At 44.6% G+C, this 22,650-nt stretch overlaps 1 protein-coding gene across 1 annotated transcript; it reads left to right on the forward strand.

Annotated features, from left to right (window-relative positions):
• The first annotated feature begins 6,628 nt into the window (after positions 1–6,628).
• Positions 6,629–21,551, forward strand: NECAP1 (NECAP endocytosis associated 1). The gene is made up of 8 exons (XM_002712759.6): positions 6,629–6,741; positions 15,095–15,195; positions 15,679–15,783; positions 16,457–16,538; positions 17,341–17,449; positions 17,534–17,714; positions 19,433–19,535; positions 19,857–21,551. Exons 1-8 carry the CDS (start codon positions 6,647–6,649, stop codon positions 19,903–19,905), a joined length of 825 nt encoding a protein of 274 aa, XP_002712805.2. The 5' UTR covers positions 6,629–6,646; the 3' UTR covers positions 19,906–21,551.
• The last annotated feature ends 1,099 nt before the right edge of the window (positions 21,552–22,650 follow it).

A 22,650-nucleotide genomic window follows, 5' to 3' on the forward strand; every position in this document is an offset into this window, starting at 1 on the left:
AAAAGGTGCTAGAACAGCAATTATATTTTTGTTAAATTGTGTGCTCTGTTGTATATCTTCTGAAATACTAAAATATCAGTGTGTCAATGTTGATATCTACCTAAAATCTCATGGTAATTCTTACGTCAAATGTAAGTTAGTGTTAATAATGTGAATAACTCACACATCGAGAGTTTACTTACCACGCCCTCTGCTAAGCATTTCTTTGGCCGTATGTTACTTAGCTCATAACACCCCAGTGATGAAATAGTTACTTCGTTTTCAAAAATGACACTGAAGTGCAATGAGACAATGAGTGGCTCAAGTTCACAGGACTATTCAGAACTGGAATCAGACAATCAGCCTTCAGAGATTTTGCTTTTAGCCATGATGCTGTCCTGTGAGTGTTAATACAGTGGATTCTCCCCTTATTCTGTGTAGTTATGTTTTATAAAGTCATAGAAAACTCTGAATTAGCCAAGATTGAATTATTGCTCCTCAGAGAAACACAGGTTAGGTTCCCGTGAGCCTCCAGTCCCATTTTCATCACATGATCAATACATACCCTTGTTCTTTGTGTGTTTCTGTTTCAAGACACCTTATTTATAAATGTTGCTGACTCATTAACATTGACCTTTCTAGCAATAGTGCAATCACTCAGGCAGGAATGAAGCTTACCCACCACACGTAGTCTCTCTCTAAGGTGCATCAAATCCTTTTCATGCCTAGGAACACTATACGGCACTTCCACACTTGAGGGCCATTTTAAATAGTGAAACAATCAACAAAAACCCACAAAATGTGGCACTAAAACTACAAAAAAGACACTTGTTGACAGCATGAGAGCTGAAACAAGAAAACGTAGTGTTGTCTTGTTAGACCTCAGCTGCATGTATGTGCAGAGATTCAAATTTTTTGCTACTCTGTGTGTCTGAGAAAGATTGGGACAGCCTATGAGTACTGGTTTTGAAGTTACAGGTAAATTTTGTTGAGTAAGTAAATTTGAAAATCTAGACTCTACAAGTGATGAGGATTAATTGTAATTGCCATAACTCTCATATATTTGACCATTTTAAAGATGAAGATGTAAGAGAAGGAACAAACTGATGTAGGATTGCATATTGGTTAGGGACGTGGCTTTAGAGTTGATTAGATTTCTGTCTGCCACTTAAGATGTGGATAGGGGCTGGTGTTGTGATGTAGCTGGTTAGGCCTCTGCCTGCAGCACCAGCGTACCATATGGACATTGCTTTGAGTCCTGGATGCTCCACTTCATATCCAGCTCCCTGGTAGTGCACCTGGGATAGCAGCAGAGAATGGCTCAAGTGCTTGGGTCCCTGCATTTATGTAGCAGACCCGGAAGAAGCTCCTGGCTTCTGGCTTTGACCTGTTGCAGCCACCTGGGGAGTGAATCAGCAGATGGAAATTCTGCTGATGGGCGCCTGCCACCAATGTGGGAGACACGAATTGAGTTATTTTTTTAAAGATTTATTTATTTGAAAGTCAGAGTTACACAGAGAGGCAGAGAGAGAGAGAGAGAGAGAGGTCTTCCATTTGCTGGTTCATTTCCCAACTGGCTGCAATGACTGGAGCCCTGTGGTTATGAAGCCAGGAACCACGGTCTTCTTCCAGGTCTCCCACGTGGGTGCAGGGACCCAAGCACTTGGGCTATCTTCTTCTGCTTTCCCAGGCCATAGCAGAGAGCTGGATCGGAAGTGGAACAGTCGGGTCTCGAACCGGCGTCCATATGGGATGCTGGCACTGCAGGCAGCGGCTTTACATGCTACACCACAGCACTGGCCCCTGCCTCTACTGAATTGAGTTCTAAGCTCCTAGTTTCAGCCTGGCCCAGCCCCAGCTGTTGTGGGCATTTGGGCAGTGAACCAGGGATGAAAGATCTCTCTTTGCCTGGCTCTCTTAAATAAATTAAAATAAGTAAATACACATTTGAAAAAAATGTCTTTCTGGGCAAGCTAGAGTGTGAAAAGTGTCTTCTAAGATTCCTCAGTGACTAAAGACATTGCACTGACATCAAGTATTTCCTTAGTGAATCATCTGCAGACATTAGTAACTATAGCAGGGAGAAGAAATCCTTTCTGTTGGATTTGCGCTTGCTGGTGTACTAAGGGACGGCTGAGTTTGGAGGAAAAGAAAACATATTCAGTTTTAGTGCTCGATCTTTCTCTTTTTATTTTTTATAAAGATTTATTTATTTATTTGAAAGTCACAGTTATAAAGAGAGACAGAGAGACAGAGAGAGAGGTCTTCCATCTGCTGGTTCATTCCCCAATTGGCCGCAAGGGCTGGAGCTGTGCTAATCTGAAGCCAGGAGCCAGGAGCTTCTTCTGGGTCTCCCACATGGGCGCTGGGGGCCCAAGGACTTGGGCCATCTTCTGCTGCTTTCCCAGGTCATAGCAGAGAGCTGGATTGGAAATGGAGCAGCAAGGACTCGAACTGTCGCCCATATGGGATGCCGGCACTGCAGGCGGTGGCTTTACCCGCAACACTACAGTGCCGGCCCCAATCAGTGTTTAAAAAATACATTTAATTTGGGTTCAGTGCTGTGGCATAGCAGGTAAAGACACCGCCTGCAGTGCCGGCATCCCATATGGATGCTGATTCAAGTCCCGGCTGCTCCACTTCCGATCCAGCTCTCTGCTGTGGCCTGGGAGAGCAGAAGATGGCCAAGTCCTTGGGCCCCTGCACCTGTGTGGGAGACCTGGAAGAAGCTCCTGGATCCTGGCTTGGGATCTGTGCAGCTCTGGCTGTTGCAACCAATTGGGGAGTGAACCAGCAGATGGAAGACCTCTCTCTCTTTCTCTCTCTCTGTAACTCTGACCTTAAAATAAATAAATAAAAAAATTTTTTTTGACAGGCAGAGTGGACAGTGAGAGAGAGAGACAGAGAAAGGTCTTCCTTTTGCCATTGGTTCACCCTCCAATGGCCGCCACGGCTGGCGCGCTGCGGCCAGCGCACACGCGCTGATCCGAAGCCAGGAGCCAGATGCTTCTCCTGGTCTCCCATAGGGTGCAGGGCCCAAGCACCTGGGCCATCCTCCACTGTACTCCCTGGCCACAGCAGAGAGCTGGCCTGGAAGAGGGGCAACCGGGACAGAATCCGGCGCCCCGACCGGGACTAGAACCCGGTGTGCTGGCGCCGCAAGGCGGAGGATTAGCCTAGTGAGCCGTGGCGCCGGCCTAAATAAATAAATCTTAAAAAAAAAAAAAAGAAAAGAAAAGAAAAGAAAAGAAAAGAAAAAGAAGCTCCTGGCTCCTGGATTTGGATCAGCCCATCTCCAGCCATTGCAGCCATTTGGGTAGTGAACCAGCAGATGGAAGACATCTCTCTCTCTCTCTCTCTCTCTCTCTCTGCCTCTGCCTCTGCCTCTGCCTCTCTGTAACTCTGCCTTCAAATAAATAAACAAATCATTTAAAAAAAAGTCCCTCAAAGGGAGAATCCCGGGGACCAGTAAGGACCACATGAAAATAGCGGGTGTTGCTCTTATCTGGTTCTGCTTTAATGCCAGGAACTGGTTCTGCAAGCAAATGCTGGATTTCCTTGATGATCTTGTAAGGTAGTCTGGTCATTTTTTTTTTTTTTTTTTGATGGAAGGAACTTGAATATGCTTATATACTGAGAGACATGGGTGAATGGAAAAATGAGAGTTTTAAGAAACAATAATGAAATAACAGATGAAGTCAAGTGCCTCAAGAGGTTGGTGAGTACGGAAAGCAGGACACACACAAGTGGACAGGACCAAACATGGGTAAAAAGCAGACAGGACTCTGACTAGGCTGGCATTGAGGGAGTTCACACAAACTTTGTGAAACAGTGATGGTTTATCAATCAAGAAAGAGATGGCTTAGAAGCCGGGTTTGGAATAACTTTGAAGGAGTGTTGGAATAACTTGAAAACAGAAGCAGTGTTTGGAATAACCATGGAAGAGAAATGGAATAAAGGGAATAAAGATAGTGAATGGTTGGAACATAGGAGTATATGACTGAAGTCTATGGGGTATTACAGAAAAACAGAGAAAAGGGAGTTGAATGATGCTGGCAAGATAGCAGTTTACACATGCAGAAATAAGGAGATCGGATTTGCAGATGCATATACTGAATCATGAGGAGTAATGTGACTTTAATGATTAGAGAGTTTAGGATAAGTGCTTGTGACAGCTAGATATTAGAGTTCAGGATTAAAAAAATGTTCTGTGAGGGTAAGATAAGGTCAAAGAGTGTAAAAAATCAGTATATTTCGATTTAACTATGTTAACTATATGAAACCTCTAAGAGGATGGCGGGATTTTGGAGAGTACAGACCAGACCAGCAAGGAGATACGCCCGAATCCAGAGTCCAACTACTGTCAGTGATGTTGTCCAGGACCCCTTCCCGCCGGCCAGTAAGGAGCCAGTTCCGGGGAATGCTGCGTACTCCCTCCGGCTTGTTATCAAAGGGCCAGCTGGGGCTAAGCAAACCAGTACTGAGTTAGAAACCAGTTCCCCACCTGCCGTGAAGGCCTAGTCACATACCTAAGATAAGACAGTTGTTGCCTCCTGAAATTGTCTTTAAGTTGTACTTTACTCATTCCTGTATGTAAAACTACCTTACCCTGCAGTTGTGACTTGTTAATCCCTGCAGGCTCCCTGAAACTGCCTCCTTACTGCCTTGCTAAATTTAGGGTATAAAAGTAGGGAAAGACAGAGGATGGGGCTTGACTCTTGAGAGTCTAGTCAAGGCCGCATGCGTAAATACACTGTGCCTTTCCTCCAGAAAGCGAGTGCTTGGTTTCCTTGTCATTATCCACAATGATGTTGACACAGAAGACAGGGGAAAAGGCCACTATGTGGTATAGTCACAAGACTCAGGTTTTAGATGAGATCATAGGGTCAAAAAGGAAGCTAGGAACGGGCCACTTATCTCTTTTTTCCACTTATTCAATGAAGACATTAGTTGTATACTCTCTAAAATCTTAGCAGATGGAGAAGTATGGGGAGTGGAAATAGTTTCTCTGGCCAGCCATATCTTTTCATACTGATTTCACATGCATATGTATATAATTTGTGTGTGTTCTGACATAAATTGATAATGTTCTGTTTTTTGAAGTTACCTATTTTTTTTATAACCTTTAGTTTTTCATTGGTCTTAATGACCAATACAAAGCATTTCATAATGATAGATACATCACTACTTTTTGCGGATACTCCGTGTTTCCATTTTTTCACAATTTTGGAATAAACATAGTATCATCCATATTTTTTGTGGATGCAAGACTTTATTTTTATTCATTCATTTATTTATTTATTTATTTTTTAATTTGACAGGCAGAGTTAGACAGTGAGAGACAGAGAGAAAGGTCTTCCTTCCATTGGTTCATCCCCCAAACGGCCAATATGGCCAGCACACTGCGCCAATCCAAAGCCAGGAGCCAAGTGCTTCCTCCTGGTCTCCCACGTGGGTTGCAAGCGACCAAGCACTTGGGCCATCCTCCACTGCCTTCCCAGGGCCACAGCAGAGAGCTGGACTGGAAGAGGAGTAGCCGGGACTAGAACGTGGCACCCATATGGGATGCCAGCGCTGCAGGGGAAGGATTAATCAAGTGAGTCACGGCGCCGGCCCCAAGACTTTCTTTAAAATACTGAGTGGAATTCTTAAATTGAAGGTTATGTATAATGAATATTTTGATCAATTCTGTTCATTTCCCCTTTGAAAGATATGTCAACATGCATTTCTGTCAACAGTGATCCTGGATAGCTGATTCTTCACATCCCTGCCAGGGATTTTCTAGGGAGACAAAACAGGCAGATTTTCTTTCACACACTCAATATAATTAAGTGACTGCTGCTGTTGTGGTCATACAGACTTGAGTTCATATGTCGGGTTTTGCCACGTACTGTGCGCTAATTACGTCATTTTTAAGTTGCACTGTTGTTTTCATTTGGAGTATACACAAAACGTATTTAAGGAGTTCCTTAGGATTTATCGTTATAATAGGACTGGGAGCAAAGAGGAGACGTTAATTTCGCTTCTCAAATTTGTGAGGAATTGGGTTGATTCCATTTAGAGATCATCGGAACACACGCTGAAATTACTGTGAAATAGAGTTTCTGTTCTGTGAAGTCTGACAAGGCGATGTTATCAGATAAATCGGCTCTGGGTATTTTAAACATCTGGACTCTGGTGGGTTAAAGCCCATCGTGTCTATGACTGGCTTACACATTTCCTGCAGGTACGCAGACTAGGATTATAGACCGGCGGATACTACTTTTCTGCCAAAAAAAACTACGCTTCCGAAGTGACTCTTGGCACAAACCCGCCAGGTTTCAAGGCACTCCCGGCTCTCCCGGAGCACCGCGGGCACCTGCCGAGAGCAAGATGGCGCTTTCCCTCCTCACTTTTCCGGGATACAGATTTCCATAACGTTAGTTAGTCACGCAGGAAGAGGGCATATTTGCCATTTCCCAAAATGGTGAGCCCCGTAGCCTCACCGTTTCCTAGGTTTCAATATGGCATCCCGAGCAGCGCCACCGAAGAGGTTAACCTCAGAACCGAAAACGAATCCGCCCGGAAGTGACGTCAGCGGAAATAGTGTCCCATCTCAGCTCCCCGCCCAAACGTCCCGCCCCCTGCCCTACGCCCCGCCTCCGGCGGCGCGGAGTGCGGAGCCAAGATGGCGGCCGAGTTGGAGTACGAGTCCGTGCTGTGTGTGAAGCCCGACGTCAGCGTCTACCGGATTCCACCCCGGGCCTCCAACCGCGGTTACAGGTACCGGCCCCGAGGCGCTGCCCGCCTGCGTCCCCCGTCGGGCGCGGGAGTTTCGTCTTCGGGCGGTAGGCTGCCTGCCCCGCCACCGCCGCTTCTGGGGTTTCTCCTTGCTGGCCCTCCCACCTGGGATGTCGTCTCCCTGACCTGCTGCACCTCCACGCTGGACTGGCATCCTCCCTGTTGCCGGCGTTTGTTGTTTTGGTTTTTAATTGCCATCCTGCATCATCCACCTCTCCTCCCCCGGACCCCTCTGGGGCGTCCATCTGCTCCCCGTCATCCACATCCTTGCGTGCCTGCTCCACCGCCACCTTCTGTTCGCCGTGCCCTGCGCCCTTCAGCCCCTGATCCTCATCACACACACTCGTTTCCAGGACCCTGGGCTGTGCACGCCTGTGGGTGGGCGATCGTCATGTTGCTGGTTTATCCTTGGTGCTGTTGTCAGTCTCCCTGCTGGATATCCTCATCCGCTGTTTGTTTTTCCCTTTCAGCTGTTTTGCCAGTGGGCAAAGGTTATGGTCTTAGGTTTTCCAGTGGTTGTCCACCGTGTGTTCTGGTTACATTTTCTTGACGATTTTATTGTATTTGCTCTCTTCCTTCCCTCCCTCCCCTCTTAACCCTGCCTGTAGCTTTTCCCTCGAGAGTTACTGTAGCATTTTTGCTGTTCGGGCCTAACAACCAACCTTGGAATCCAATGACTGTTAGAGTCTGAGAATGCTGTAGCGCATTAAATAGTTGAAAGAATTAACTGGATACATGTTGGAAAATACAAGTATAAACTCTGACCTCTTAAATTTCCCAACCTCTCCACGCCTCATTTTTTTTCATCGGTAGAATAGAAGTGAATGTCCTAGGCGTCTCATAGGGGTTTTTGGAGAGTGAAATCATGTAATGGATGTGAAAGCGTGCAGGAAACACTAGAGCAGTTATACAGATAAGATTGTGTTCTCATTCCTCTCTCTGGGCCACATCATGGTTTTCCTCTTGGCATTTGTCATTACTTTGGCTGAAAAGTTAACCTTTCCTTACGCCCACTGTTTAGCTTCTTTTGCAGAGATTCATTCTTAAGTCAAAGACAGTTGAGTTGTGTGTGTAGGCACTGGAGTCCGTGTTGGATCCTCTGTTGCATTGTACCTTTTGGCAGAGGTGTAGTACTACTTCCAAGAAGCTGTCATTCAGAGCCCGGAGTGACAGCATGGTTTTTGCTGCTAGTCACAGGTACTCTGTAGGGGTGACTCTCCTTCGACATCACCTTCTTTGGGAAGCACTGCTTCCATTTGGATTTGCTTCTGTAACATCCTGTGCTTTGCTTTCACAGTGTTCTCCATTCTGTCTTATGATAGATTGTCTAATACCCTCTTTATTTGGTCTAGCCCATGAACAGCTTGAAAATTACGTATTTATTTATTTGGGAGGCAGAGAGAGAGAGGGAGAGCTCTCTGCAAATTTCCACAATGACTAGGTGTGGGCAAAGGCTGAAGCCAGGAACTTAGTCCAGGTCTCCTCTGCGGGTGACAGAACCCAACTGCTTGAGCCATCACTGCTGCCTTCCAGGGTCTGCATGAGCAGGAAGCTGGGGTCAGTGGCCAGAGCTTGATTTCAAACCCAGGTACTCTTACTATAGGATACCAGTGGCCAACTGGCATCTTATCCCCTAGGCCAAATGCCTACCACTTGAAGCTTTTTGTTTTGTTTTGTTTTCAAACTTTGTGTTCCTCGGGCCCAGCATAGTGTCTGGTGTCTGGCACACAGTGGATGCTCTAAATGTTACTGAAGGAAGGAATCAGTACATTTTTACAGATAAACCTAATCACATACATTAGCGTTGACTAGACTGCTAAATAAGGTAAAATAGCTCATAATCTCCAAGTTTAGGAGTTAAGACTTCCTAAAGAATATGATACATGTTGAAGTGGGTTCTTTTCTTTTCCTTCTACTCCAAGCATTTAAAAACACCTTCTCCCTCTCACTGGTCTGTGTTCTCTACCTTCCTTTTCTACTTGAATCTAGCCTTTATTCTTGTGTCAGTTAACTGCTGAGACATCAAAGCGATTTCTTTATTGTCCTCTTACTTTTTTTCCCTATGTTGCCTTTCTGTGTGTTTTTTTTTTTTTTAAGATTTTTTTTTTTTTGACAGACAGAGTGGACAGTGAGAGAGAGAGACAGAGAGAAAGGTCTTCCTTTGCCGTTGGTTCACCCTCCAATGGTCACCACGGCTGGGGCGCTGCGACCGGTGCACCGCGCTGATCCGAAGGCAGGAGCCAGGTGCTTCTCCTGGTCTCCCATGGGGTGCAGGGCCCAAGCACTTGGGCCATCCTCCACTGCACTCCCTGGCCACAGCAGAGAGCTGGCCTGGAAGAGGAACAACCGGGACAGAATCCGGCGCCCCGACCCGGACTAGAATCCGGTGTGCCGGCGCTGCAAGACGGAGGATTAGCCTATTGAGCTGCAGCGCCGGCTCTAAGATTTTATTTATTTATTTGACAGGTAGAGTTACAGAGAGTGAGAGAGACAGAGAGAAAGGTCTTCCTTCCGCTGGTTCGCTCTCCAAATGGCCACAACAGCCATAGCTGCGCCGATCTGAAACCAGGAGCCAGGTGCTTCTTCTTGGTCTGCCATGCGGGTACAGGGGCCCAAGCACTTGTGCCATCCTCCACTGCCCTCCCAGGCCACAGCAGAGAGCTGGACTGGAAGAGGAGCAGCCGGGACTAGAACCAGTGCCCATATGGGATGCTAGTGCCGCAGGCGGAGGATTACTCTAGTGTGCCAGGGTGCCGGTGTCTCTGTGTTTTCCATATTTATTGGCATTTCTTATTCTCCAAGAGGCATTTTTTTCCATCAGTCCCTTTTTCAGCACAGTGAATGAGGAGAGCACAACCAGGTTTAAATGTGGAAAATGTGTAACTGTTTATTTATTTGCTGGTTTACCTTTGGCAAATCACTTTACTCTTTAGAACCTTAGTTACCTCGTCTAAAAACGGATATAAAAACTCTCCCTGCAAGAGGCTTTTGCTGAATTTTTTTTAAAAATTTATTTATTTCTTTGAAAGTCAGAGTTACAAAGAGAGAAGGAGAGGCAGAGAGAGAGAGAGAGAAGTCTTCCATCCGCTGGTTCACTCCCCAATTGGCACTGCAATAGCTGGAGCTATGCTGATCTGAAGCCAGTAGCCAGGAGCTTCTTCTGGGTCTCCCACGTGGGTGCAGGGGCCCAAGGACTTGGGCCATCTTCCACTGCTTTCCCAGGCCACAGCAGAGAACTGGATCGGAAGTGGAGCAGCCGGGTCTCGAACTGGCGCCCAGATGGGATATAAGCTGCAGGCTTAACCCACTACGCCACAGAGCCGGCCCCTCTTGCTAAATTTTTTAAAAGAATGGGCCTAGCGCCAGGCACAAAACAGATGCTTGATAAATGTTACTTTTGTTTTTGTCAGCACAGTCTTTCTTGTTGCCTACATGATGAGCATGATTTATTCCCAAGGCTGCCATTAAAGGACAAGCCAGGCATTTTAGCAAGGAGAGGAGAACCTTTCCTTTGAGTGACTAAGAAAATCAGAGAGAATAAATGACTTTGATTACCGAATGTACACTGTTGTTTCCAGACTTTCACTGCCCAGACTTCTGAGAAGGAAAATTTCAATTGATGAAAAACTAAAAAATGAGTAGAAAATGGTTTTGTAATCTATAAAACAGCTTTTTACTCATCACTACTTTTGGGAGTGGGGACTGTCCATCCCATGGTCTGTGTAAAGGCCTGCAAAATCATCTGGTCTCGCCTTGCCAAGGCCACTGGAGGTGGGACTCAAAATTCAATAAATCCATAGCGAGATAATTTTTAAGTTGCTGCTTTTATAAGGCCCATGAATGATGTTTTAAATATTCAAATTGCCCTTGGCAGAAAAAGGCTCCCCACCCTTGAAGGCCTAGCTAAGTCAATATTAAACTCTATAGAGTGTTTTAATATAAGGAAAATAATATTAGACTTGAAGTATGATAACTGTGTTATTGTCTTTTTCCTCACTTGAGAGAGAGGGACAATAGCTTTTCATGTCTGTTCCATATGGCTGCTGTAAGGACTTAATAATGTGCAAGTGGAATCTCATTATGCATTATAGTAATGACTTACATAAAAAAGCTTTATTGCTAGGTAAATGGAAAATGGTGAGGTCAGTTTGGAGTATTGTCAGAAAACCAGCAAAGCCACTTCTTTACGTAGGTTTCATACTGGGAAGGAGGTGAGACTCAAGGCTAAGGGAAATAGCTACCATGAATGGAATGGTTGCTTCCTGTGAATTTGCTGAATACTGGGCATTGGATACACAAGATAAAAAAGATAAGGAACCTGTCCTAAGAAACATATGCAGTAGGCTGTTCCTGATATTCTCCTAGCCCTTTTGTACTTATGTCCAACTCTTGGGGTATGACTAGCATAAGTAACAGTTCATTAAAATAAGCTGACAGATGGGACTTTCAGAGCTGTCCATTCTGGATTAGACATAGGTACTTGAAGGTCTGTGAGGGCAGGGCGTCAAGAACAAGGGGAATGTAAGGATTTATCTTACAGATCTTTCTGGAACTCCAGCCAGATCTCTCACATGGGTAGCGGGGCCCCAAGTGCTTGAGCCATCATCTGCTGCCTCCAAGGATGCAGTAGCAGGAAGCTGGATCACAAGCAGAGTAGCCAGGGCTGAAACCAGCCCTCGATCTGATAAGGGATGTGGTATCCCAAGCAGTAGTTGTATCTGCTGTGCTACTGAGCCTACTGCTTGTGCTACTTTAAATTCTTTTAAAAAATATTTATTTCTTTGAAAGAGTTACACACAGAGAGAAGGAGAGGTAGAGAGAAAGAGAGAGGACTTCCATTCTGCTGGTTAACTCCCCAGTTGGCCACAATGGCTGGAGCTGTGCTGATCTGAAGCCAGGAGCCAGGTGCTTGGCCTGGACTTGGTGCAAGCCAAGGACTAGGGCCAACTTCTACTGCTTTCCCAGGCCGTAGCAGAGAGCTGGAAGAGCTGGATGGGAAGCGGAACAGCCGGGACTAGAACCAGCACCCATTTGGGATGCCCGCACTGTAGGTGGCAGCTTTACCTGCCATACCACAGCGCTGGCCTCTACTACTTTTAATTTTTACTTTCCTTCTTTCAGCTTTTAACTTACCATCTTGTTGAACTCATCCTTGTTTATAGATACACCTTATTGTTACCTTTCTAGCCTGCGAATTACTATACTAATAACTATTACCATGTCCTCCCTGTTCTGTCCTGGCAAAACAAATCCACATACTATATTTGATAAAATTGGTCATAAGTAAAATCTTAGATTTCATTCAGGTTCATATATAACCCAGATGATAAATATTCAGTGTTTTCTAATATTTTCATGGATGCTTAGATCTCCAGCCTAGATATCTTTTCTTAATTCTAGTCTCATGTATTTGGTTACCTGCTCCATGTCTTTCTTGAAAATATGTTAGACATCTCAAACTAAGCGAATCTAACACTGAACTGATCGTTCTTCCCACATGTGCCACCTATAGCCTTATTGGCAACTCTTTTGCTCGGGATAAAAACGTTGGAGTCATCCTTGATTTCTCTTTCTTCCTTCACACCCAATCCATTGGACAATCCAGCTGCCTTTACCTTAAAGACAATTCAGCTGGTGCCGGTGTTGTAGCACAGTGGGATAAGCTGCCACTTGGGATGCTAGCATCCTAAATTGGAGTGCTGGTTCGTGTCCCAGATACTCTGCTTCCAATCTGGCATCCTGTTGATGCTCCTGGGAAGGTAGTGTAAGATGGACTAGCAACTTGGGCCTCTGCCTCCCCTATGGGAGACCAGGGTGGAATTCCTGACTCCTGGCTTCAGCCTGCCCAGCCCCGGCTGTTGTGGCCATCTGGGGAGTGAACCCAGCAGATAGAAGATTTCTCTCTCTGTCTTTCCCTCTGTCCTTCTTGTTCTGCCTTTCAAATACATACATAAATAAATGCGTAAATAAATAAATATTTGAAAAAAAAAAAGATAATCAGTGGCTGGCATTGTGGCATAGCAGGTAAAGCTGCTGCCTGCAATGCTGGCATCCCATAGAGGTGCCAGTTTGTGTCCTTACTGCTCCATTTCCAATCCAGCTCCCTGATGATGGCCTGGAAAAAGCAGTGGGAGGTGACCCAAGTGTTCGGGCCCCTACCACCTACATGGGAGATGTGGATGAAGCTCTTGGCTTCTGGCATCAGCCTGGTCCAGCCCTGGCTCTTGCAGCCATCTGGGTAGTGAGCAAGCAGATGGACTCTCTCTTCTCTGTCTCTCCCTCTCTCTGTAACTCTGCCTTTCAAATAGATAAATATATCTTAAAAAAAAAAAAAGAAAGAAAGGAAAAAAGAAAGAGATGAGAAAGATGATCTGGAATCTATCTAGTCCCTTCTGCTACTGTTTCTTCTAAGCTACCATCATGACTCAAGTAGATTGCTGTAGTAATCTCCTAAGGAATCCCCCTACTTCAGTCCTCATAGCCCTGTATTTCTTCTACACACAGGAGCAAAATAATCTTTTTAAAATATAAAGGAGGGCAGGAGTTTAGCCTAGTGTTTAAGACTTGATGCCCTCATCCCCGTATCAGAGTATCTGGGTTTGATGCTTGGCTTCTGTTTGCAGCTTCCTGCTAATGCAGGCCACATCTCTTTCCTGAATTCTTCACCATGACCCTGGGAGGCAGTGGTGAGGACTCAAATAAATTTTTTTTTTTTGTATTTGTTGTTGTTTTTAAAGATTTACTTGAAAGGCAGAGTTATAGACAGAGAGAGGGAGAGACAGAGAGGTCTTCCATCTGCTGGTTCACTCCCCAAACAGCCACAATGGCTGGAGCTGGGCTGATCTGAATTCAGGAACCAGAAACTTCCTCTGGCTTTCTCACACAGATGCAGGGCCCCAAGTTCTTAGGCCATCCTTTACTGCCTTCCCAGGCCATCAGGAGGGAGCTGGACTGGAAATGGAGCAACTGGGACTTGAACTGGCGCCCATTTGGGATGCCAGTGCAGCAGGCAGATGGTTAACCTACTACACCACAGAATTGGCCCCAGTAATTGGCTTTTGCAATGCATGTGGTAGACTTGGATTGAGCTCTTGGCTTCCAGCTTTGGCCATGGCCCAGCCTCAGTGGTTGTGGGCATTTGGAGAGTGAACCAGTGGATGGAAGTGCATACTTTCTCACTCACTGTTCTGTTCCCCAACCCTTTGGTCTCTATCTTCTTACCTCTCAAATAAATACATAAATAAAAATAAAAAATATATAAATAAAAGTACATATTTATTTATGTGTGTATGTATATAAAAATATAGTATAGTATAATATATAATATTAGATAATATATAATATATATAATATATAAAATATAATTATGTAATATATAGTATATATAAAACATATATACTTTATTTATGTTATATATATACACACACATACACACACGTATATAAATAAATAAATGAGAGAAACTGTGTTATACATCTGCTTAAAGTCTGTGATGACGCCTCTTCCACTCAGAGTAAAAGCTGAAGTTCTTTGAAGTGATCCGGCCCTTTGCTGTGTCTCCCACCTCATCCCTTATGTTCTGACCACAGTGGTTTCTTGGCTGCCCCTCAGACATGACCTCAGCACCTCGTCACTGCTGTTCCCTCTGTGCACAGTACTTTTCCCGCGCTAGCTCTTACATGAGTTACTCCATTTTCACTCATGTTGAGCCTTCCCAGTGCGACCTGTCCCGACTGTGCACTTGAATCTTATAACCTGCTTCCTCCCACTGCCCTCCCAGCCCGTCTGCCTCTACATTTTCTTCTTAGTGCCTTTCACCTTCTAAGGGATGAATTCTGTTTTTTAACTTTTCTTTTTTTTTTCTGTCTTTTATCAGAATGGAAGCCTCACGAGGCTGAACTTTTGTTTGCCCTTGCACCCCTGACCCCCGGCCCCACAGTAGTGTCCGTAGCTTAACCAGCACTCGGTGGTGAAAGATAGTATGTTTAGTGATTTGGGAAGGCTTCTGTTACCCAGGATATTTTATTTAGTAGACTTTGCTGTTACCTGATCAATAAAGCACTATTATATAGAATATCATCTGCAGTATGAAATTCACAAGATTGTGAAGAATTTTAGTTTTTACTTATGTTTGTATTTTCACTTGTACTCAGTGATGCTTTTTGTTACTTACTTGGGACTCTGTAACAGGAGAACGTGAGATGATCCTACTGGTTATTCTGAAAGGATGGGCAATCCATGACAGGGAATAGAAATAGGCTGAGTGAGTCTGGGAGGCTTCACTGTGTTAAAGACATGAACCTGAGGCCTGTGGCTTTCCATTTTCCTGTCCCAGGGCATCGGATTGGAAATTAGACCAACCTGATTGGACTGGTCGCCTCCGAATCACTTCGAAAGGGAAGATTGCCTATATCAAACTTGAAGATAAAGTTTCAGGTAATCTGTGCAGGTGACCCTCTAACATATTAAGGATACTGGTTGTACTTTTTTTTTTTTTTTGGAAAGGTAGAGTTAGAGGAGAGAGAGAGAGAGAGGGATCTGAGAGAGAGAGAGAGCGCGTGGTCTTCCATCCAGTGGCTCAGGGTTGCAATAGCTGGAGCTTGGCTGGTCTGAAGCCGGGAGCTTCCTCTGCTTCTCTCACGTGGGTGCAGAGGCCCACACACTTGGGCCATCCTCCACTGCTTTCCCAGGCTCGTTAGCAGGGTGCTGGGTCAGAAGTGGAGCAGCCAGGACTGGAACTGGCACCCAGGTGGGATGCTGGTGCTGCAGGCAGTGGCTTTACCCACTACACCCCAGCGCTGGCCCCTGTTGTGCTTTTATAAGTACCTTCAAGATGGGACCTGGGATGGAAATATTTATTAACTGGAATTCTAGATTTTTGCCTTCTTTGCTCAAAGAAGTGTTTTTCTTACCTGTCAGGGGAGCTGTTTGCCCAGGCACCAATAGAACAATATCCTGGCATTGCTGTGGAGACAGTGGCAGATTCCAGCCGCTACTTTGTAATCCGGATCCAGGATGGTACTGGTAAGGCATCTGGCAGTTTGAATGGGATGAGGTTAGGGAAGTACTCGGTACACTTCAGTGAAAGTGTGCCCCAGTCGCATTTCTCTGACTTCGATTTACTAAGTTTTTCCTCTCTTTTTGTCAAAGTTACTACAGTTGTTAAAGGAGAAGACTTAACGCATTATTTGTATTATTATTCAAGACATTTGGTAACTACTAGGTAGAGTGAAGTAAAAATGCATATCTAACAAAAGAATTCACACCTTTTATCTATTTATATTTTGTGCCATTTTTTTGGGGATTGTCCTGAAACGTCTTACATCCAGTGCAGTGATTCCCAATCTTTTCTTCATAGTGTCTAGCACAGGTTGGCCAACAGAGAGAGATAATAACTATTTTGGGTTTTGTGGATCAGTCTCTTGCTAGTTAGTTCTGCCGTTGCAGAGCAGAAGCAGGGGGAAAGCAGACCTAGACAATATAGAAACAAGTCAGTGCGGCTGTGTTCCAGTAAAACTTTATTTACAAAAACAAGCCATGGCAGGATTTAGCTGTGTGTATGCAGTTTACTGACCCCTGGTCTAGGGGAAGTGTTTCCTGTTCACAGACTCTATCTAGTTAGGGTAACTTGTGTTTCTGTTGGGCAGACTTTGTGGGAGAGGACACTCCCGGTTCTGAGCACTGCTCTTTCCCACAGGGCGGAGCGCTTTCATTGGCATCGGCTTCACAGATCGGGGGGACGCCTTCGACTTTAACGTCTCCTTGCAGGACCACTTCAAGTGAGTGATGCTTGTCCTCAGTGACCAGACCAAGAGGTCATGGGGAGCTGCTTCTTGGTAGAATGGGCGCTAGCTCTTTCACTGCCTGTTTCTGTATTTGCTAAACCAGCTCATTTTGAGTATCAATCCCCTTCACTTCCGTTTCCTTAAATTATCTGTGTAACTATTCTGTGTTTCCTATTCTTTATGGCCTGGAATATGTTTTATATCCTTTGTGCAGTGGTTTGAGATGCTTTTGCTTATGCCTCTGAGGCATTCGCCCTTGCTTTTGGGAGGTGGAAGGAGATGTGCAGTAACAGCAGGGTCACATTCGAGGCTGGGGGTTTTGTGCCACTTTGGTTACCTTATGCAGTGACACTTTGTGCAGCCCAGTGATTCCGGTGCAGCTGTGGTGGGAGGCACTATGCACATCTTCAGTTTCCTAGCTCAAGGGCAGACGTCCCTCTGCTTTTTTGCTTCAGGAGTCTGAAGTTGTGAAAGGTCATTCAGTGATCTCACAGGTGTAACCTGGAAGGACTAGGGAACTGTAACACCCTCCGAGACAGCACTCAGCTGCGGGGCACGGGGATTGGTGTTTAAATGCCCTCCTTTTAGGAAGAGTCAAATCAAATTCGTGTCCTGTATTCTTCCTTAGGGAAGCCCAGTTGCCTTCTTTCTTGGCTTTTTTCCCCTTTCCTTTCCTATTCTTTATGGTCCTGCCCTCTACTTTCTAGAATTCTGTTTCACATAAACTAAATACACCCTAATTTGTCCAACCCTGCTTCCGGGGAACCCCTAACTAAGATAACATCTCTTCCCAAAGGTGGGTGAAGCAGGAATCTGAGATTTCCCGAGAGTCTCAGGAAATGGACGCTCGTCCCAAGTTGGACCTGGGCTTTAAGGAAGGACAGACCATCAAGTTGAGTATTGGGGTGAGTACGTTTTTAAAAAACTTGGTTTTCCTGTGCTTTCGTCAGCCTGTGACATCTCCTTTCTCTTTTTCCCCCCCTTTTTAGAATATTACAACCAAGAAAGGAGGTACTTCTAAGCCCAGGACTGCAGGAACTGGAGGGCTAAGCCTACTCCCGCCCCCACCTGGCAGCAAAGTTACTCTTCCCCCACCTTCCTCAGTTGCCATCAGCAATCATGTCACCCCGCCCCCCATTCCAAAGTTGAACCATGGAGGTAGTGATGCAGGTAAATCTAGTGCTTCTGCTGCTGAGAGATCCTGTCTTAGGTTTTAGTTGGATAACACTTGTTTGCCTAGAGTGTTGATGTTTTTGCTAAGAAATGGCTCTTCGTACTTACTGACGAGGTGATTCTAGCAGCCTCTGGCAAGGGATCAAAGCTTTTGGGTGAGCTGAGAGTCATGGTATCTAGTAGGTTCTTTGGCAACAATACATGGTTATTAAGAACTTAATTTTCTTCACTGTCCATGCTTAAGTACTAGTAGGCTTATGAGTCAGTTGGACAGTGATTTTGATCATGACTCTGCTAGTTTATATCTGAATGCTGTTGGTAAGTACTACTTAAGTTCTGTGAGTCTCAATTTCCTTCTCTGCAAAATGGAGATATAAAACCACCCTGGGGTTGTGACGGTTAAATGATGTGACAACACCCGGCATGGTGTTTTGAACATAATAGCCATTCAGGAAGTATATCCTGATCTGTTCCACTTCTTCGTAAGGTTGATTACAAGAAAAGGAGAAGACATTTAGGTTTGTGCCTACATTTACATTTTCCTTCCTTTCTCTCATTTGAGAAATGAGAACAGAAATCAAAGGAGTTTTCCTAAGATTAGAGAACCAGATGTTAGAATCTGCAAGTTTTAACTTAATGTATTGAACAATGCAGATCATTTGTCAAGTTGATTACTAAGGGTAAGTCTTCTCTTCCTAGAATTTTTTTTTAAAGATTTATTTATATATTTGAAAGATGGAGTGACACACAGAGAGAGATACAGACAAAGAGAGAATTCTTCCAGCCTCTGGTTCACTCCCCAGGCCAGGCCAAAGCCAGGAGGCAGGAACTGCTTCTGGGTCTCCTGCTTGGCAGGGACTTAAGTACTTGGCCCATTATCCATGGCTTTCCCAGGCACGGAGCAGCTGAGACTCGAAATGACCCTCTGATAGGAGATGCCAGCATTGCAAGTGGCAGCTTAACCTGCTGTGCCACAACACTAGCCCCTATTTTTAATTTTTTTAAGTCAGATTTACTTTGAAATAATTGTAGACTCACATGCAGTTGTAAGAAACAATACAAAAAATCCTGTGTGCCCTTTGCCCAGTTTCTTTCAATGGTCGCATCTTGAGGAACTGTAGTTGAGTATCACAATCAGGAAATTGACATTGATAGCATCTTCCAATCTTAGTCACATTTTGCCAGTTTTGTGTTCTCGTTGGTGTGCATGTGCATGTGCATCAGTATGTAGTTTTATCACATGCAGCCTCATGGATCTGTTGTCTTGGGTCAGCCTAAAGCACAGTTCTGTCACTGCATGATTCCCTGTGTTATTCTTTTGTAGCAACACTATCACCTTCCTAGCCTGTCTTCCCCTGTCGCTGACCCTTAGCAATCACCAATCTGTTCTCCATCTGTATAATTTTGTCATTCAGGAGTGTTAGATAAATGGAATCATCACCTTTTGGAATTGGTTTTTGCACTCACCATAGTTCCCTTGAGTTTCATCCAGGTTATAGTATATATTACTGGTTTGTTCCTTTTGATTGCTGAGTAGTATTCCCTGATAGGGACATACCACAGTGTATATAACCATCACCCATGGAGGGACATCTGAGTTGTTGCCAGGGGTTTGCCTATTCTGAGTAAGACTTCTATGATATCTGTGTGCAGGTTTTTGTGTGAACATAAATTTTAATTTCCAGGGTTTTTATCATTTCTCCTTCTGTATTCAGATATCCTTTTAGATTTGGATTCTCCTGCCCCTGTTACAACACCAGCATCAGCACCAATTTCTGCAAGCAATGACTTGTGGGGAGACTTTAGCACTGCATCCAGGTAATGGGCGTTGTGAATCCGGCCTACTCTAAGTCGGCTTAAGGAAGATAGACAGAGTCAAATGACACTTGGATCTGGGAAAGCTGGGGATTTGCAGGTCATAGAGGTCTCTCGAAGAAGGTGTTGAGAAGGAGATACATATGGGAATGCTAGGGATGGTGGGACAGAAAAGCTTAGGGTGAGGTGTGAGCGGAATCTTTCAGGCCCTGGTAAGTATTACTTCTGTGAAATACGGCTTTAGGAGTTTGGGCAGCAGTTTCTTGGAGACTGTTAAGTTATGAATGGAATAGTTATCTTTCTGTCTGTTCTCCTGTCTTGCAGCTCTGTTCCAAACCAGGCACCACAGCCATCCAACTGGGTCCAGTTTTGAATAGCATTGGCAAAACATGAAGAACAGACTTGAAGAATAAAAACGACCTTGAGGGCACCAATCAGTCTGTGAGGGAAGTTAGGAACCCCTCCCGTCCCTGGAACCAAATTACTGGACAATCTTTTTTGTAGCTTCTCCATTGCATTCAAGCCAGTTGCTGTCAGTCCCCCGTGTTGTCACTGGCTGTGCTGCCAGGAGAGTGTGTGTTACGTCCTGCTCGCTACCAAGGCGGGGGAAGACCGATGCGGTCATACTCACGGCTGACTATGAAGGGCTCAGAAAGCAATCTGTTTGACGGGGATGACTTCTGACATCTGGGCATTTCTTCTCTATCCTTCAAATTCTTTAACTTATTTCAAAAAATCATCTCATGACCCTGCGTGCCTCTTTGTGAAGCCCTATTTAGCAATTTCAGGAGAGACAAAAACCTTAAAACTTCCCTCCCTCACCTACCCAAGACTGAAAATGGACAGGCTGACCTCAGTGTTTCCAAATTCAAAATTTTGGCAGTGTTGGGTTTGGAGAAAGATGTGTTTCCTCTGCTGTAAATACAGCCTCCCTCAGGCTTATCCTGTCCAGTGAACGTCCAGTTCTGGGTGTGGCTCCGTCACCCTCCTGTGTGTTTACATGTCTCTTCCTGTGATAAGAGGGCTGTGCTGCGGGCACCTTCACTCTTTGTGTTTGTTGAATAGTCCAGCATCTTTGACCGCTCGGTGTTTCTGAGACGAAGGAGGCTCCAGGGGTTGTGCTTTCCAAGTTAGAGTCTGCAGAAGTATTTGTCCTGCAGCCTTCTGGTTGCTGCATTTGAAGCACAGCATTAATCTCTCTTTGCCCCATTGTTTGACCTAGGCTTGACGAGTTCAGAGTCTTTAACCTTATCTGTAGAGCAGAGAGGTTGAAAGCAGTTAACTCTCATTCAGTACCCACATTGCCTTGCTGCCTGGGTATTTGGCCCCCTACCATAAACAATCCATTTATCTTTTTAATAAGAAGCTGCTATTACATATGTTGTCATTTATGAAGAGAGTTGAAGAGTCACAGTTTTGCCTGTGACAGGTTTGCCCAAGACTTTGATACCCACCATCCAGGGTATCTTAAAAATCAAATTTCTCTCCTCTATTTTCCTTTCCTTCTGCCCTGCCATTCCTTTTACAATGCTGTGAAGAGTTCCCCTCCTCAGACGAATGGGTATTATTTTGTTTGTTTGTTAATGGGCAGTTTTGAGGATGGAATGGGAGGATATAATTTCTTCCATTAGCAGCTATTTAGATATGTACACTCTAGGAGAGTCCTGATATTTAGTTTCTAAATATGTACTCTCTCCTGGATTTCCTGCTTACCTTTTTCTAACTTTGGGTCCATTTCATTCATTGCCTCCCCTTCCAGGCAGCTCTGTTCCTGCAGAGCCATGGCAGAACATTTCAAATGCCGATGGAAAACACTACAAGGAAAGTCTAGAATCACTAGTGACTGACTATTGGGAACCTATTTTCTCAGTCTTCTTCCATGTGTGTTCTTTGTATTCTCAAGATGATAATATATTATGTATTTGAATTGCTGAAAAATTGAAAATGAAGTTTAAAATATATGTATATAAAGCATATGCTGTATTGGTGCAATAATGATAATTAAAACATGGAGAAACATGGGGTCTCTTTTATTTTTTACTTTTTTATTAAACTAGTTTTTAAATTTAATTGACTCAATATAAATGGGCCAGTAGGTAACAAAAAGACACTTCTCTGTTAGTTTTATTCAAATAATAGGTCTTTTAAGAAGTTCAGACTAGATCTCGGTGGCATATAGTTTTTTCTTTGTTTTTTGTTTCTTTAAGGATTTATTTAGTAGAGGCAGGAGCTGTGGCGTAGCAGGCTAAGCCTCCAGTTGTGGCACCAGCATCCCAAATGAGCGCTGGCTTGTATCCCAGGTGTTCTCCCTATCCAGCTCCCTGCTTGTGGCCTGGGAAAGCAGTAGAAGATAGCCCAAGTGTTTGGGCCTGCGCGCCCACATGGGAGACCTAGAAGAAACTCCTGGCTCCTGGTTTCGGATTGAGCCAACTCTGTCCGTTACGGCCATTTGGAATGAACCAGCAGATGGAAGATCTTTCTGTCTCTCCCTCTCTCTGTAACTCTACCTCTCAAATAAAAATATTTTTAAAAAATTATTTGTTATTTATTTGAAAGGCAGAGTTACAGAGAGAGAAGGAGAGACAGAGATATTCCATTTGCTGGTTCACTCCATATGACCTCAACAGCCCACACTGGGCCAGGCTGGAGCCAGGAGCCAGGAGCTTCTTCCAGCTCTCCCACTTGGGTAGCTGGGGCCCAAGTACTTGGGCCATCTTCTGCTATTTTTCCCAGGCACATTGGCAGGGACCTGGATTGGAAGTGGAGCAGCTGGAACACAAACTGGTACCCCTTGGGATGCTGATGTCACAGGTGCTTTACCCACTACGCCACAATGCTGGTCCCAGTGCATGGTTCTGAACCAACAAAGCAACCTTGTAGTATCAAGTGTCTTCTTACCAAGATGGTATGAATCTAGAAATTTAATAGGACGATTGGGAAATTTGCAGCTATTTGGACGTTAAATGTTTCTGAACAACCAGTGGGTCAAAGAAAGGATCAAAGAAGAAATTTTAAAATACCTTAAAAATAGAAACCCAACATATGATATGCATTCAAAGGAGTTCTAAGAGAGTTTATCAATAAATGCCTACGTTGAGAAGAAAGTTTTTTTTTTTTT

Source organism: Oryctolagus cuniculus, chromosome 9 (assembly GCF_051225735.1).
Source record: "Oryctolagus cuniculus isolate XC-2025 breed Fujian yellow rabbit chromosome 9, ASM5122573v1, whole genome shotgun sequence".
Taxonomy (NCBI): Eukaryota; Metazoa; Chordata; class Mammalia; order Lagomorpha; family Leporidae; genus Oryctolagus; species Oryctolagus cuniculus.

What these genes read in the sequence shown, in the direction of transcription:
- NECAP1 (XM_002712759.6), top strand. Translation starts at nt 6,647, where the DNA reads ATGGCGGCCGAGTTGGAGTACGAGTCCGTGCTGTGTGTGAAGCCCGAC. An exon ending in GCCTCCAACCGCGGTTACAG is followed by an intron (nt 6,742 to 15,094) that starts GTACCGGCCCCG and finishes TTCCTGTCCCAG; the next exon opens with GGCATCGGATTGGAAATTAG. An exon ending in TCCTTGCAGGACCACTTCAA is followed by an intron (nt 16,539 to 17,340) that starts GTGAGTGATGCT and finishes CTCTTCCCAAAG; the next exon opens with GTGGGTGAAGCAGGAATCTG.